This window comes from Calidris pugnax, unplaced genomic scaffold, assembly GCF_001431845.1.
Source record: "Calidris pugnax isolate Ruff unplaced genomic scaffold, ASM143184v1 scaffold68, whole genome shotgun sequence".
In the NCBI taxonomy this organism is placed as follows: domain Eukaryota; kingdom Metazoa; phylum Chordata; class Aves; order Charadriiformes; family Scolopacidae; genus Calidris; species Calidris pugnax.
This window is the reverse complement of record NW_015090921.1, coordinates 5,284,647-5,302,069: the sequence shown is the minus strand read 5'-3', so window position 1 is coordinate 5,302,069 and position 17,423 is coordinate 5,284,647. Positions and strand designations below refer to the sequence as shown.

Here is a 17,423-nt window from a genome sequence, read left to right as displayed (position 1 = left end):
TGCTTCCTATTTATTTATTTTACATTCAGAAAACTTTAAAAGCAGGTTTTTTTATATCTTGATTTACAATGAAAATTGGCGTTTGCAGCTCCACCTAACTTCCTTGCGTGTCTTCACTTACAAATACAATTGGAAGCATTTGGCTGATTTTATCCAAGTCTGACAGTAGGGAAATTTCATAAATAAATTTAATTACTCATTTCATTGAAATTATGGACTCGGAAGAAGAGAGAGGTTCTGTCAGTGAAATAAAAAAGCAAATCCTTCAATTTTACAGTGCCTGGCCAGGGCTAGCTGGCCAGCCAGGGAGTCCACCAGTAGCTCTGGCTTGAAGACACCACACTGGATCTCTTGCCCATTGATGTCTTATAGGCAGAAGGTAGGAAGAGACAGGAGGGAGGTCAGTGAGCAGAAGAGCACAAATGCCCAGGAGCACAAGCTGCAACCGTGGAGTTTTAAGGAATGACTTATTAAATTTCAAACTTGATGCAAATGAAATCCTCCCTGAGGAATATTATGCTTTACAATTTTTGAGTCAAAGTTGATGTGAAATTCAGCTGCCAGTGTTGACCTGTGAGACAGTTTATGGAGGACCAGACAGATAGGAGCAGTGGGTGTGAAATCCTGCCCCACTAAACTCGGTGACCCATCTCCATCCATCCAGGGGCTGGGTGTCACCAAGGTCATCCCTCCGGTGAGCGGGGTTACACGGCCACCCATGCCTGGCAGGCAGGTGGATGGGTTTCCTCCCCAGCCGTGCTCACCGCTAGAGGGGGATGCGTTCCCACTCGAGTTGCTCAAAACAAGAATTTCCCTTCACGTTGGAAATGCCAACATTTGAAAATTGGAGTTTATTTTAGATTTAGAACAAGAAAATATTCCATGAAATAGGAATCAATGCACTCAATTTTGACAAAGTGCACAGATTTTCTAAAGTTGTAATTCTTTTAGTTTTAGAATATTAATTTTAAAATTTTGTTTCGTTTGTAAGTACTATACATTGTTTCTTCATCAGTTAGTAGTAACTGGGTATAATGTTACTGGTTAAGCTTCCTACTTTAAATAAGTTTTCTTACTTTTAAAAATAGAGTATTCTCTCTCTCGTGTCACATTGCATCACCCTGTTTGAAGGGATGGGTGCTGTAGATTAACTTTGATTGAAGTCCTAAGATTGATACGGGTGTGTTAATACATAAAATATGTGCCTGTTTTTATCTTAGTAATTGTTCGTGCCACAAAGACCTGGACATGCGCTTTGGGTTTGACTTATGTTCAGAGGAGATGACGTTCCTGGGGAAAAGAAAGAGATACGTAGCAAGTGCCCTGAAAAATGTTTTTCACCTGCAACAGGATCTGCAGGATTGTGAAGTACGTGTGTGTTGGGGGGCATAGATCTTGAATTTCTAGTGCCTTCATGTACTCTTCAAGACGAGTGGTCAGCAAATGGGCCACATGTATGTGTTGTGCAGGTACCAGCTTGTCCATGTATCTTAAGTACATTTGCTTGTGCTGCCAAGTTTGTTATTGAGAGAAGCACTAGTGTCAGTAATTGCATCCTTTATGACTGTCAATTTGGAATTTGTCACATTTGAGGTGTGTTCATTCCTGCCCTCCTGTGCTGTAACTGGCTTGGTTCAGAAATGTTGTGTGTATATTAAACACATTACACAGCAAAAATTTCTTCCCTTGTTCGAATTTCATCATTTTGTGAAAGTTTAGAATATACATCTCTGAGTGCTTCTTATAATATTTTCTCTTGAAATCTTGAAATTTCTTCAAATAACTATAATTTATTTTAAAGTATTTTCATGATACTGAAGAATAACAGCATTGATGCAGGTACCTAAACAACACTGGCTGTGAACTGAATTTATTTCTTCCTGAGGTTGGCAAGTGGTTTTTCATACAGTGGTAGTAGTAGATGTGTGAAATAAGAAAAAAGTGGCAAAGGAGTGGGAAATGTAGAGAAAAAACAATGTTGCCTCCACAGAAGGATTTCTTCTTCTTCATTTGTGCCCCTATTTGCCCTAGTGATGGGCAAGAATACAGGTTTGGATTAATCTCTGAACCCATGTTAATCCAAAGGGAAGCAGCTTGGTTTTGGAGCACTTTCCTTCTAAAATGGGCCCTGGACTCTAAGATCAGGACCTAGGCTGGGTGTAGTGGCCAGACCCTGTTGCAGTCTGGGATGCCATGTTGAATGCTGTGGGTGTGAACGTGCCATCCTCCTCCTCTGCCCAACAGGTCCCCGTGGTGGCTATCATCACGACAGGTGGAGGACTGAAGTCAATGACAGGACTATACGGCAGCCTCATGGCACTCAAGAAATTAAATCTCCTGGACTGTGTAACATACATCAGCGGGTTGTCCGGCACCACGTGGTAAGTCAGCTCATGCAGGAGGCTTGGCCAGTCCTTTTGAGGGTGATGTTCCTGTGGAGAGGATCTTCTGAAAGCAGACAAGATAAGCAGATTTTCTCCAAACATCACAGAAACAAGCTGCTTCTCAGTAACAGGCCATTAAATATTGGCTTGACCTGATACACCATTTTTTTTATTAGCAATTCTTTACTGTGCTTTTCAACCCCACATTAGCAGCATTTAAATATGTATATAACAATTACACTTGTCAAAATGGTTTATAAGTAATTAGTTTGGATGTAAGACTGCCACACATCTTCCTCTCTCTGTGATGTCCCAGTTGCTGTTGTTCGCAGTAACCTCTGAGGTTGGCTCTGCTTTCTAACTGGTCAGGCAGAAAAAACTGCAGGACTGTGCACACTTACCCTGCAACCTGTCAGTTTGGAAAAAGGATGAGTTCCTCTGGGAAACATTATTCCCTGTTCACGGGACCTACAGCTGCCCAACATGTGATGGTCCCACATCAGAAAGTCTGGTAAAGTAGAGGATGGCATTAAAATAAAGCATAGTGATACCATAAGAATAACACTAAGTGATACAAGCCAAGAGAGAGCAGCTGGTGTGAACTGATTTGTGGTTCTAGAAAACAAGCAAAGAAAAATTATTATAATTTTCTGCCTAATTGCCTAATTTGTGCTTCAGAAGTGTACCTATGTTTACTCCTGGCAATTTTATCCCTTAAGTTGCTGCCAGTTTAAAAAAAAAAAAAAAGTCAGGAACATAAAAAAAAAAGTCTATCCTTCAGGGCCATCTTTAAAACAGTCATGGAAACTGTGGAATGCTAATTCTGCTAGATGGAGCAGCAAAACCAGAGTATGTATGAACAGAAGTGAATACCTAAATGCAAACCTCTGTCCCCAAAGGCACAAAATTTCAAGTCTTTTTTTGCTTCTTTTGACTTTTGCTGTCTGTTTTGTCTTTCTCCAGGACCATGGCCAATTTATACAGAGATGCCTACTGGTCACAGAAGGACCTAGACTCACATATTGGTGAAGCCCAGAAACAAGCAACCAAATGCAAGATGGGCTGTTTTTCTATGGATCGAATGAAGTACTACAATAAGCAGCTTTGTCAGCGGAAAGAAGAGGGATACAGGACATCATTTATAGATCTTTGGGGGCTCATGATTGAGTACTTACTAAATGATGGGGTATGATTTATATTCCATTTCTTAGACAACCATGTATTTTTCTCTTAGTGAACAGAGAGGAAACTAGCCTATCATTTTGGTGAACATACCTCAAAACAGAGTGGAGTTCTACATGTCAACAAACTCTCACATTTTTAAATTTCCTTTAATAGTCAGCCTAGGGAGAAAGGCATCCTATATATTAATAAATTAGGTTATGGATGCAGCCATTTGAACTCTGGCTGCTATTTAAATAGAAGTGGAGGCAATCTCAGGCAATCTGCCGAAGGTGCAGTTTATGCTTGCAAAAAGAGTTCAAGGATCAAAGCAGAGTAATATCAACAGTGTGAAAACTTCCAAAGCAAGTGTGAAACAGCTGGGGTACTTGATTTGCATCCACTGGCAGGTAACTTGATCTGTGGATGCACTGGAGGCAAATGCATATTTTACTTGAGAAGGGGTGCTGAGACAGTAGCTGGTTTAAGTGATTTTAATTTTTACAAGCAACATCAAATTTGCTTTTCTATTATTTAAAGTTGTTTCTACCCCTACAGCACAGCAGTTCACCCCCTCTTCTCTCCAGCTGGACCACAGTTCAAGGATGTGTGCTTGAGCACTTGGGATGCAAGAAGGGAGAAGTGGTTGAGGATTAAACCGAAGTGTGCTCCAGTGGGGGCAGAAATGCTGCATTCAGCCATTCATTTGCATTTATTTATTTATTTTTATATACATACGTAAATACATACAGAGAGGAATACTATTTATTAAACAAAGGTGTAAGCTGAATAGCTGCCTCTCTTTTAATCTCAGCTAGATGAGGTCCCCCTCACAATCTAACCAAGTGTCTTTCCCTTTGAGTAGTGCTGACTATTGCTGTGTAACCGCTGACCTCTCCCTAATCTGCCAGAACTAGCTGCTCTTAAATTTGTCAGCAGTTCATGCATGAGATTTTATGTTTTCTACAAACCTCTTCAATGAGAATATGCTTTTCCAGAAAAAGAAGCTGCATAGGATACAAATAATTTGCTGCCAAATTCCAGTCCCCTTGCAAGTCTGGGCTGTGCTAGCTGTTATGTATGTAGAAAGAAAACTAGATGCCTTCATGCTCAGGGTCCTCCTTCAGCCCCAGGAGAGCCAGGGCTGCTCACTACCCTCCTCATCCTTAAGGGCAGCTTGCCCCTTCTCCTACTTGCTAGGACGGTACTTTCTAGTACATACAGGCATCTATGCAGAAGTAGCTATCTGTCTTCTCATCTTTTGTGAACATGTACTCAAATTCATGCTGAACCCTGGGAGAGTGCTCTGCCACCATGGGTGGCCTGCAGTGCTCTGTGCAATGGAGCTGCCACGGCATGTTCTGTGTGCTGGGGAGAGAGCCACCCAGGTCCTGCAGTGCTGGGGCTGTCAAATTTACCGTTTCCATCTCATCTCACATAAGTGTTTTTCTTCAAAACCAGAAAGACTCCCACAAACTTTCGGATCAGCAAGAAGCCCTGTGTGACGGCCAGAACCCACTGCCCATCTATGTGTCAGTCTGTGTTCGGGACAACTACAGCACCAATGATTTCAAAGGTAGGGGTGTTTTTTCTGATCCTGTGGGGGTAAAGCTGGCAACTGAATTCCTGTGATTCGCTCCTCCCTGCTTGGTAGCAGAAAACAGCCCTGGTGTGTTAGTTGCTTTTTGGAGAAATAACCATCATCTCCATGCCTTATAATTTTAATGCAAGAGCTTTTTGAGATCAACATTTCACTGTCTAGACATACACAGTTGAAATCCTGCCAGAAAGGCCATTTTTGAAATACTATCTGATCCACCTAGAATAACAAGTATTGGAATTGTCCAATAATTATATACTGCTTTTTGTCTATCATCAGTTCCAGTTTCAATATTAAGAAAGACCACATAGTTATTGTAAAGTTTGGGAAAGCATCCACCATACTCCAACTGAATCTTTGCTTTGCTCATTGTTTTGGTTATTTTGTTCCATGAGGAGAAGCAGCTGGAGGAGGAGAATAGGTGGAGAACAAATTCAGACATAATTTTTTATGGTTGAGGTGAAAAAATGAACCACTTATGAACAAAAAGTAAATTACAGCCAATGACGTTTCCGTTCCAGTTGCTGCTCATGCTGCAGTTATATCAGACACCTGCACTTCACTTGGAGAGGACATCTGAGAAAGTCAAGACTAGTTCTGTCGTCTTTAGTACCACACATAAAGAGTATAATTGGCCTCTTACAAAAAACTAATTTCTCAAGAGCTGACTACCTGTCCTAGGATGTTAACTGCACTGATAACAGCGGAAGTGTTATCTGTCTAGATGTGGCGTATGCAAGGTGTTGTGGTTTTGGCCAGATTGACCAATCAGAATGACAGATGGCCCCTCCGTTCCCCCTCTAAAGAAAAGAGAGGAGAGGAAGAGATAAAGAGATAAAGAGATTTATAAGTTTATAAAAAACTGAACTACTTTAATGAAAATATAAATAAATAATGAAATAATAATAAGAAGAAGATTTAAGAAAATAGGGGAAAAAAGTATACAGTATACACAAAACTGTATCAAGCTCCCAGGATGACGATCATGTCACCAGCAGACACAGGGAAAAGTCCCAGACTGGACTCTGTGACAGACAGGAGCTGGATTCCAGATCTGGAGTCAGGAATGCTCAAGTTGGGATCAGAGGCAGACGACCAGACAGAGTCCTCCTTGGACATCAGCCATTGAAGAAAAAGAGTTGACCCTTTGATCCCTCAGCCTTTATACTGAGCGTGATGCAGATGGGATGGAATACCCAGTTGGTCAGTTTTGGGTCACCTGTCCTGTCCACTGCTCCCTGCAGGTGTGACCCCTCTGTGCTTTTCCCCTTCGACCCTCCAATGGGACAAATAACGACGCTACCTGACCTTGGTTGTTATAGCAATACATATAGCCAAGGGCCTCTCTGCATACCATTCCTTGGTATAATCAGGTCTTATCACTGCAAGAGTGAACAGTTTCTGAACAATATGCTGTTAATTTCAGAATTTAGTTAGTTAGAAGAGGCTCAGCTAACACGTAAAATTACAAAAGAGAAAATTGGTTCTGTTTTACCTCAAACCAGGACAAAAGGGCAGAGCGAAACTTCATGCATGCTGGAGGACCCTGGGCTGGTGCGTGCACATGGGGTGTGTAAGAGCCAGAGCCTTGCCATGCTCCCCAAGTGCACCTTGTGCCACTGGTGGCACCACTGTGTGCCACCTCCCCATTGCCACAGTGCCATTGCTCAGTGCCTGGCCCCGCGGGCTGTTATTGACAACCAAGGCAGCGTAGCAAACAGAGGTCAGGCCGGTTTATGGCCTCACCGCCCCCATCTCCACACCCAGCTGGGAGCCCTCTAAGTGTCCCCTTGTGACTGTATTGCAGAGTGGGTGGAGTTCACCCCCTACGAGGTGGGACTGCTGAAGTACGGCGCCTTCGTTCGCACAGAGCATTTTGGAAGCGAGTTCTTCATGGGACGCTTGCTAAAAAAACTCCCCGAATCCCGGATCTGCTACCTTCAAGGTGATGTATTGTGTTGTCCTGGCACAGAAGCGGCTCGGAGGGGTGCAACGCTGTTAACCAGAGGGTGGATATTTCTGGTCTAACGTTGTGAACATTCCTTTGATATCACCTGCCAGGAAATGGAGGGGTGTGGTAGTTTGTCCAAAAGAATACAGTAAAAAATCCCACATCTGTTTTTCTGCTTCTTGTTACTGTCTTGATATGCACAAACATTTTAACATTGTGCCTTATAGATGAGATAGATGAAGATACTTAATTCATTCATTGTAAGGAATAGCTCTCACTTCTTTGGTTATTCTTCTGATCCCTCTCTGAGTGCACTCCAACTTATGAAACTTTTGAGACAGGAGGAAACCTATAGCTGTGCTTCCACTGTGAGGTTTAACTTCAAGCCTGTGTAGAGAATCCCATCTACTAAAGATGCAGGCTGCCAAGGATGAAAAATGAGACCAGAAGTGAAGGGTCTCCGAATCTTTCTGGTCAGTTCCTGGCTGGTACTGATGAGTTTAATACTTTACCAAGGAGTCAGAATCACTGGCAGGTGAACACAGCAGCGCAAGTTCAGTTTCAGTCATCTCTTCTTACACTCATGCTGCTTTGAAGCTTCTTGGTTTCAGTAAATGTGTTCTGATACTAAATTGTCCATAATCCCAAGGAGTATGTTTAAAAGTCTACCTCTTGGGCTAGCCATTTTTACCTGGTCCACTACTGGGAAATTAGTTTTTTACATCCTGTGTCTTGTGTGCTAGTTTCTGTGCCCCAATGAAAGTTAAGAAGTTCAATTGTGATAGACTAATTACAACACATATTTAAATTTACAACCCCAGGTGAAATGGTGGCATTGTGTTTTGTCAACAAAGCCACCAGTGCCCCTGAGGAGGGGCAGAGAGGGGCAATCCTGGATGGAGAAAAGAGTGCACAGTGGAGCAGGAGCCCACTGCATCTGCGAGCCTTTTCATGCTGCAGTGTGAGATCTCTTACAAACCAAACATCTGAAGAACCAGTTCATCCTGCTGTGAAACAATTCAGGGTGCATGAGAGCTGATCAGAGCGTGTGCAGAAAAAGAAAAGCTGGAGTAAGGAAGGCAGGGTTGGAAAGAAAGTTTTTGTGATATGTGCACTGTCTGAGCTCTCATTTAGCTTCTCAAGCAAGTTGTTTTTCTCCTTTACTTCTCTTCTGTTCTTCTCTCTCTTTACCATGTGGCAAAGCCATGCAGTAGGTTATGCACAGAACTGACACCTGCATAACCTGAACCAATGTCACAGAAAGTTGAAAGTAATTTAGCAGCCCAAAAGTTTAGAAGTATTTGAATTAAGCCCATTTAAAAATTGATCCAGAAGGTGAAAATAGAAGGAAAAGGCCATTTTCTTGTTAGAATTTATCCTTGTATTCACTATTTCCCTTTACAGGTATGTGGAGCAGTATATTTTCTGTGAACCTGTTACAAATATGGGGACTCTCCCACAGTTCAGAGGACTTCTGGAAGAGATGGACACAAGACAGAATAGAAGAAGTTGGTGAGAAATTATTAAGCCTTTTGTTTATGGTCACTTAGTCTTCTAGATGCCTTTTGGCATCACCCTGTCAACTACGTTGAAGCCAGCATCATAGGGTCCTCCTAAAAGATAGCAACTTGCCCTCCCATCATAAAGACTGAAAGGAAGAGGGCAATCAGGAAAATGTTGCTATAATTACTAGACTTACTGAAACCCTACTGAATAAAAGGCTCTGTCCTTAAGGGGAAGATTTAGATGGGCCACACATTTCTCAGGAACTGTTTTGGCATTGCTCATTCTCACTCAGCCATATGGAACCAAGAACTAGTGGCACAGAGTAAAGTTGTTTTTACTGCCTGTGCCGAGAGTAAACCTGAATGTCAATTGGCTAATCAATATTTCCTGGGGTTTTATTTTATTACTCGGTACGGTAATTACTGCAGTGGATTCATCCTGGCACAAAGATAAATGAGGCCCCAAGGGTATTTTCTGAAGCAATACAGAAACTGTGGTTTTATTGCTAAATCATTTAATGTGGTAGTAACTATAATTACAGACATCCCAAAAATAAAGAAATACATCTGTGCAATCACGGAAACCACCAAGTCTCTCCTGCTGCACTGTCAGCCACTTGGTCCGGCAAAGCAGGTTGTGATTTCAAGAAACCACACCTTGTACTGTTTCTACTTTTCACCCACGTATGCTGCCATGTAGTCACCCTGAAAACCACCTGTAGTTTCTAAATATGAATGTATGCCCCAGGTTTTCCTGGGATGCTCTGATTCTACTGATTAAGCATATGCTTATGTAGCCATGGGTGATTATCAGACAAGAAGCTGTCACTGTTGCAATAGACACTGTGGTGCCCTGCTGCTGCCCATCTGACTGAGCAGGAACATGTGCTTCAGCCCCTTTTTCTCCATGCTTGACTCTCTTCCACAATACTATCCTGTGAGGATGTGTAACTTTCTGATGGTACATTCTCTGAATGACTTAGTTCCATTAAGGTCTCCCTCTTTCAGGACTCAAGTCTGCTTTTGCTGAATTGTCTTCAGGGCAAAGCTTAAGACCATCAACAGAGCTCGTGTTTAGTGAATCATTCCAGAACAACCCCTGAGATCTCCTACACACCAGGACAACCAGAAATGTACATCAATTAATAAAGAGTTCACTGTTTTTTCTCTCCTCCTCTAGATGAAGACCCAGTATTGCCTACGAGACCCCATGAGCTGAGGACTCGCATGTACACTCCTCCTGGCCCCCTGTCCAGTGCCCTTCGGGGAGCATTGACTGACCGCTTCTCCGTTGCCCAGCACCACAATTTCCTGAAGGGCTACCAGCTGCACAACAACTACATGGAGAACGAGCACTTCTGTCGATGGAAAGGTAATGGGAACTGATATTTAACAGGCAGCATTTCCAGGTGGTTTTGGGGTGGGGAATTTAGGAAAGAACCTTGCCAGGCTTGGCAGGGGAAAGAACATTTCTCTTCTGAACAGAGAAAAGAGACTAAAACCTCAGTGTTGCCAGGTATTTAATCCTGTTTTTAAAGACAAGCATGTGTTTATGGGCTTTCACTGCAATCTCTGTTGTCTAGACTAATAGGGTAGGCTTGCATCTGACAGAATTGAACTTAGAATCATAGAATGGTTATGGTTGGAAGAGACCTTTAGGATCACCAAGTCCAACCGTTAACCTAGCACTGTCAAATTAGTACTAGACCATGTCCCTCAGCACTACATCTACATGTCTTTTAAATACCTCCAGGGATGGTGACTCAACCACTTCCCTGGACAGCCTGTTCCAATGCTTAATAACCTTTTCAGTGAAGAAAATTTTTCCTAATATCCAATCTAAACCTCCCCTGGTGCAACTTGAAGCCATTTCCTCTTGTCCTATTGCCTGTTACTTGGGAAAAGAGACCAACCCCCACCAGGTTCAGGTAGTTGTAGAGAGCAATAAGGTCTCCCCTCAGCCTCCTTTTTTCCAGGTTAAACAATCCCAGTTCTCTCAGCCTCTCCTCATAAGATGTGTGCTCTGAACCACTCACCAGCTTTGTTGCCCTTCCCTAGACAGCCTCTCCTCATAAGATGTGTGCTCTGAACCCTTCACCAGCTTTGTTGCCCTTCCCTAGATGTGCTCCAGCACCTTAATGTCTTCCTTGTAGTGAGGGGCCCAAAACAGGACACAGAACTTGAGGTGTGGCCTCACCAGTGCTGAATACAGGGGGACAATCACTTCCCTAGTTCTCTTGGCCACACTATTTTTGATACAGGCCAGGATGCTGTTGGCTTTCTTGGCCACCTGGGCACACTGCTGGCTCATATTCAGCTGGCCATCGACCAACACCCCCAGGTCCTTTTCTGCCAGGCAGCTCTCCAGCCACTCTGCCCTCAGCCTGTAGCGCTGCATGGGGTTGTTGTGACCCAGGTGCAGGATCTGGCACTTGGCCTTGTTGAACCTCATACCACTGACCTCAGCCCGTTGATCCAGTCCATCAGCACTTGGCCTTGTTGAACCTCATACCGTTGACCTCAGCCCGTTGATCCAGTCCGTCGAGATCCCTCTGTAGAGCCTTTCTTCCCTCAAGCAGATCAATGCTCCTGCCCAAGTTGATGTTGTCTGCAAACTTACTGAGGGTGCACTTCTCCAGGTCGTTAATAAAGGTACTAAACAGAACGAGCCTTAATACTGAGCCCTGGGGAACACCACTTGGGACTGGTCACCAACTGGATTTAACTCCATTCATCACAACATTTTGTGCCTGGCCATCCAGCCAATTTTTTACCCGTAAAGCATACGCCCATCCAGTCCAAGCCACGAGCAGGCAGTTTCTCCAGGCATCGAAGTCTTTACTAAAGACTAGGTAGACAACATCCACAGCCTTTCCCTCATCCACTAAGTGGGTCACCTGGTTGTAGAAGGAGATCAGGTGAGTCAAGCAGGACCTGTCTTTCATAAACCCATGCAGACTGGACCTGATCGTCTGGTTGCCCAGTATGTGCTGTGTGATGGCACTCAAGATGATCTGCTCCATAACCTTCCCCAGCACCGAGGTCACACTGACAGGCCTGTGGTTCTCTGGATCCTCCTTCCAGCCTTTCTTGTTGATGGGCATCACATTTGCTATCTTCCAGATCCAGGCTAATTCAGACCTCCCTGATTAACCAAGACTGCTGATAAATGACAGAAAGTTGCTTGCTCCCTCATTATCCTTGGGTGGATCCCATCCAGCTCCACAGACTTGTGTGCATCTATGTGGTGAAGCAGGTCACTAACCATTTCCCCTTCAATTATGGGGGTTCATTCTGCTCCCCATCCTTGTCGTCCAGCTCAGAATTAGTAATTCTAAGAAAGTAGTAATTGCTATTAGTAATTAGTAATTACTAATAGAATTAGTAATTCTTAGAAAGTAGTAAAGAGCAGGGTGAACACGAGAGAAAGCTGAATTTGGCAGGACTGTGCATCTAACTTCAGTGCAACTGGGATATCCCATAAAGTATGACCTACAAGGGAAAGCTGGAAAGGAATGGGGCTTTGTAGTCTAAAGAGGACTGGACTGAGGGGCAGCAGAAATCTACATGTAAAAAGGGATGGCAATATTTCACTCTCCAAATCAATGATGGATAAAAGATGGAACGATTGAAATGAAGCAAGGGAGATTTAGGTTAAGTATTAGAAATAGCTTACTGGCACTAATGAGCATTTCAAGTTCCTGGAATAGATTGCTTGGAATCTTAACACAGAAGACTTTTCAGAACAGGAACTTCAGTGGCATTTTGCAGTCCCTCCCACACCTATTTGACAATCCAGTAGTGTGGCAATTAATTAAACCAGGCCTCTGGGATGATCATTTCCGCCTTGCATTTCTTTTTCCAGTCAAAATACCTACAGATCATTTCTTATTCCATGAAATATTTTCCTTTCAGACACTGTGCTAGATTCACGTCCCAACCAGCTGATGCAAAATCCCGATCAACTGGGCATGATAGATGCTGGATTTTTCATCAATACCAGCAGTGCACCACTTTTAAGGCCACAGAGGGAAGTGGATGTCATCATATTTTTAAGTTATACTACTGGATCACACACATCGGTGAGGAGAATATTGTTACTGTGTATTGTGTCTCCTTTTGCTTGTAAATATCTCGCCTGTGGCACCTAGAACTGCTAGTTATTTCAGCTGTTCAGTTTTTAACTATTGCATTCTCTTATGTTTTTCACTGTAATGATTAATATTGTTCCTATTTCTTCCTGCCGCTCCTGGAATCTCTCTTGCTGGTTTATGAAAATGATGAATTATTCAAGAGGACATTAGCATAGTCTCTTCCAGAACTATGGGAAGAGCCTCTTCTGCTTCATGCTGAATCAAGCGGGTTTCCAGACCTTGCACAGGAATATGCATAAAGAGGAGGAAGAGATTTCTCCTGACTTAAGTCAGAATATAAAAGGGGTTAAGTGGATAGTCATGAGCAGATCATTTCTGGGCTGACAAATGAGATGCTATTAGGAAAATTTATTGACAAGCATCTTACTGCAGAAACTCCAGTTTCATAAAGTTAATTAGCTGTCCAGGGGGCCGTGCAGAAAAGAAGTTTGGGTCTTTGTATCTCAGAGGCTGAGGTTTGTTAGAAACTCACTAATAATCATGCTAAAAATCATGTTGGCCTGCTTAAGTGGAATTATATTTTGTGAGTGAGAACAGCTCTGCTATGGTTAATAAGCCATCTGATGCATAAAACATACATGTAATGAAGTTTAATTTCAGCCTCATACATTGTCTAGATTAATTTTATGAAGAAAGGCTGCTGTAGTTTTAAGCACTTTGGTATAAACTATTTCCTATTTGATAGTGTCCACCATTGGATAGTGCAGAGCAAATAACACAGTACATAGTTGGAAATGATGCTGTATTACACATCTCAGGGAAAAGATACTATAACCTAGTATTTCAGGCTTTCTCAGTAAAATGTCAATATCAATTAACACTGTGCCATAATGTTTACACAGGCAGAGACATGATTGCCCATTCAAACCTAACTTTCTTATCTTCTGGCTTCTAAGCGCATAATGATACCTTAAACATTTTCTTGCCATGGTTTTCATTTCTAATTAATTCTATATAATATATTAAACAGAGGCTCTTTCATTTACTAAAACTATATGCTTTACCCTAAACTGCAGATTGATTCAATTTTTTAAAAAGCAGTGTCCTTCATGTATTCTCTATCTCTGAAATTATGTTTACAGCTTGTGGTTAGTATTCCGGTTACTCTGTATGGTAATTATGTGTAGAGTAGTGCATCTGAGTCTCTAAACTTTAATACTAGATAACAATTTGGGGGCTTTAAGACAACCAAGTTGAATTCCAATGCTGACCATTTCTGTGATACTACTCCAGAACCTAGATAAGATGTGCAAATACTACTCAGAGCAGAACATCCCGTTCCCCAAAATTTCTTTGTCTGATGAAGATAAGAAAAATCTGAAAGAGTGCTACGTCTTCCAAGATTCCGATTTGCCAGGATGTCCGATTGTGATTTTTCTTCCCCTTGTGAATGATACCTTCCGAGAGTACAAAGCACCTGGTAAGTTACAAGCAGTGGCAAAGCATTAATCAAAAGACACCACTACCTGCTTCCCTGACTCAGATGGAGTCTTTTTCTCTGCTGCTGTCTGTCTTTGCTAGCTGGGTTCATGGGGGAGCACTTTAGCTAATTAAACCTGTTTTCCCATCTGTGCCAAAGCTAGTGTGTTCATTCACGCCATTTCGTGGCTCTAAGAGGACAGACACAGCCTTTGTCTTCTGGATGGTGTTTACCTTCATCTCTCTCCCACTTGTAACATAAAGTGTTGCTAGCTGGCTGCAAAAAGGTTTTGTTTTTGTTTTTTCCTGGGAAAAGTATTGCTTATGCAGATTATTTTTCCCTACCTCTATTGTCTGTTGTCTAGGGATTTCATTCTACACTTGAGGGGGCATAATGTTATGTATGAATGATGGGGGAGCAAAAACCTGGTTTTCAGGCTGGACTCCTGCAGTGTAAAGACCAGTATGTCTCCTTTTGGTACAGCAACAGCCCAGGGGTCATTTCACTCATTGTGCTGTGCTTTGGGCCTGGCATTCCTTTTCTGCCAGGCCACCCGCTTTGTATTTGTCTCCTTTACTACCAGTTACTAGGATGCATTTGCTTTGCTCCTTGGTAGCAGGGAGGTAAAGTCTAAAATTCTGCTTTTGTGGAATTTGGGAGACACAAGAAATGGAAAGGCAGAACTGGATTCTGATGTCAGGCACCATGAGACTGTATTCCTGGTTGCAGGAACTTTAAGTATTCATGTTTCTATTACTCCTTTCTCACTTAAATTCTATTCTGTTACTGGCAACTCCCCTCACTCAGCCAGGGTTTGTAGAGGTCCCAGCTGCTCAGGATAAAACCTGCAGTGCTCCAGCAGTGGCTGTTGGAGTGCCCTTTCAGGCTGATATCCTTGACTGATCCATGGCTTTAATAAGACAGATGTTTATGAATAAGCTGTAGATAACCGTTACAATGCTGTCCCTCACTTCATTTTGTCTTCTGGATGGTGTTTACCTTCATCTCTCTCCCACTTGTAACATAAAGTGTTGCTAGCTGACTGCAAAAAGGTTTTGTTTTTGTTTTTTCCTGGGAAAAGTATTGCTTATGCAGATTATTTTTCCCTACCTCTATTGTCTGTTGTCTAGGGATTTCATTCTACACTTGAGGGGGCATAATGTTATGTATGAATGATGGGGGAGCAAAAACCTGGTTTTCAGGCTGGACTCCTGCAGTGTAAAGACCAGTATGTCTCCTTTTGGTACAGCAACAGCCCAGGGGTCATTTCACTCATTGTGCTGTGCTTTGGGCCTGGCATTCCTTTTCTGCCAGGCCACCCGCTTTGTATTTGTCTCCTTTACTACCAGTTACTAGGATGCATTTGCTTTGCTCCTTGGTAGCAGGGAGGTAAAGTCTAAAATTCTGCTTTTGTGGAATTTGGGAGACACAAGAAATGGAAAGGCAGAACTGGATTCTGATGTCAGGCACCATGAGACTGTATTCCTGGTTGCAGGAACTTTAAGTATTCATGTTTCTATTACTCCTTTCTCACTTAAATTCTATTCTGTTACTGGCAACTCCCCTCACTCAGCCAGGGTTTGTAGAGGTCCCAGCTGCTCAGGATAACCTGCAGTGCTCCAGCAGTGGCTGTTGGAGTGCCCTTTCAGGCTGATATCCTTGACTGATCCATGGCTTTAATAATACAGATATTTATGAATAAGCTGTAGATAACTGTTACAATGCTGTCCTTCGCTTCACCCTTCTGCCCTCATCACTTGGGGCACATGATGTTCTCTTGACTAGGAGTAGGGATACACGGCCTGCATTATTTGTGCATTTAGACACTATGAGTTTTCTTCCAGAGAAAAGTTCCCCTCCTTAGGCTGCTGTGGAGGGCTCGTCACTGACTGAGATAAACACCGTGTCACACCAGCAACTTCTCTTTCTCTCTTATTTTTCCCTACCTCTATTGTCTGTTGTCCAGGGATTTCATTCTACGCTTGAGGAGGCATAATGTTATGTATGAATGACCGAGGAGCAAAAACCTGGTTTTCAGGCTGGACTCCTGTGGTGTAAAGACCCGTATGTCTCCTTTTGGTACAGCAACAGCCCAGGGGTCATTTCACTCATTGTGCTGTGCTTTGGGCCTGGCATTCCTTTTCTGCCAGGCCACCCGCTTTGTATTTGTCTCCTTTACTACCAGTTACTAGGATGCATTTGCTTTGCTCCTTGGTAGCAGGGAGGTAAAGTCTAAAATTCTGCTTTTGTGGAATTTGGGAGACACAAGAAATGGAAAGGCAGAACTGGATTCTGATGTCAGGCACCATGAGACTGTATTCCTGGTTGCAGGAACTTTAAGTATTCATGTTTCTATTACTCCTTTCTCACTTAAATTCTATTCTGTTACTGGCAACTCCCCTCACTCAGCCAGGGTTTGTAGAGGTCCCAGCTGCTCAGGATAAAACCTGCAGTGCTCCAGCAGTGGCTGTTGGAGTGCCCTTTCAGGCTGATATCCTTGACTGATCCATGGCTTTAATAAGACAGATGTTTATGAATAAGCTGTAGATAACCGTTACAATGCTGTCCCTCACTTCATCCTTCTGCCCTCATCACTTGGGGCACATGATGTTCTCTTGACTAGGAGTAGGGATACACGGCCTGCATTATTTGTGCATTTAAATGCTATGAGTTTTCTTCCAGAGAAAAGTTCCCCTCCTTAGGCTGCTGTGGAGGGCTCGTCACTGACTGAGATAAACACCGTGTCACACCAGCAACTTCTCTTTCTCTCCAGGTGTCAAGCGCTGTTGCTCAGAGATGGAGGGAGGACAACTTGATTTGACCAGTCGTTTTTCCCCCTACTGCATGTTCTCAGTCAGGTATAGCGATGAGAATTACCGCCGGCTGCTGAACCTCAGCGAATACAACATCCTGAACAACTCACAGACCATTATGCAGGCCTTGCAGACAGCCATGCAAAGGAGGAGGCAAAACATGTACTGCTGATCACCCATCCAACTGCCCCTATCTTCTCAGAGGAGTTTTTCATGCTCTAGGAAACAGAAGGGACATAGCTTTTTGAACACTGGCCGTTCTGCGCTACAGAAAGAAACTACTCCGGGGGTGCTCAGTGTTTTGTTGGGTTTTTTTTCCATTCCCAAGAATGGACTCTATAGGCAAAGGCATTGCCTGGGAGGTTTTCGTAAATTCTATTCTGTTACTGGCAACTCCCCTCACTCAGCCAGGGTTTGTAGAGGTCCCAGCTGCTC

General features: G+C 43.1%; 1 protein-coding gene across 1 annotated transcript in view; it reads left to right on the top strand.

The window, feature by feature from the left end:
* Positions 1–17,291, top strand: part of LOC106892840 (cytosolic phospholipase A2 epsilon-like) — a 33,280-nt gene extending 15,989 nt beyond the window's left edge. The window contains exons 11-20 of the mRNA XM_014950382.1: positions 1,221–1,368; positions 2,245–2,381; positions 3,348–3,570; positions 5,007–5,121; positions 6,953–7,090; positions 8,501–8,608; positions 9,782–9,973; positions 12,517–12,683; positions 13,989–14,175; positions 16,949–17,291. Of these exons, the coding sequence (XP_014805868.1) occupies positions 1,221–1,368; positions 2,245–2,381; positions 3,348–3,570; positions 5,007–5,121; positions 6,953–7,090; positions 8,501–8,608; positions 9,782–9,973; positions 12,517–12,683; positions 13,989–14,175; positions 16,949–17,160 (1,627 nt within the window). The 3' untranslated portion in view covers positions 17,161–17,291. The remainder of the gene's footprint in view (positions 1–1,220; positions 1,369–2,244; positions 2,382–3,347; positions 3,571–5,006; positions 5,122–6,952; positions 7,091–8,500; positions 8,609–9,781; positions 9,974–12,516; positions 12,684–13,988; positions 14,176–16,948) is intronic.
* The last annotated feature ends 132 nt before the right edge of the window (positions 17,292–17,423 follow it).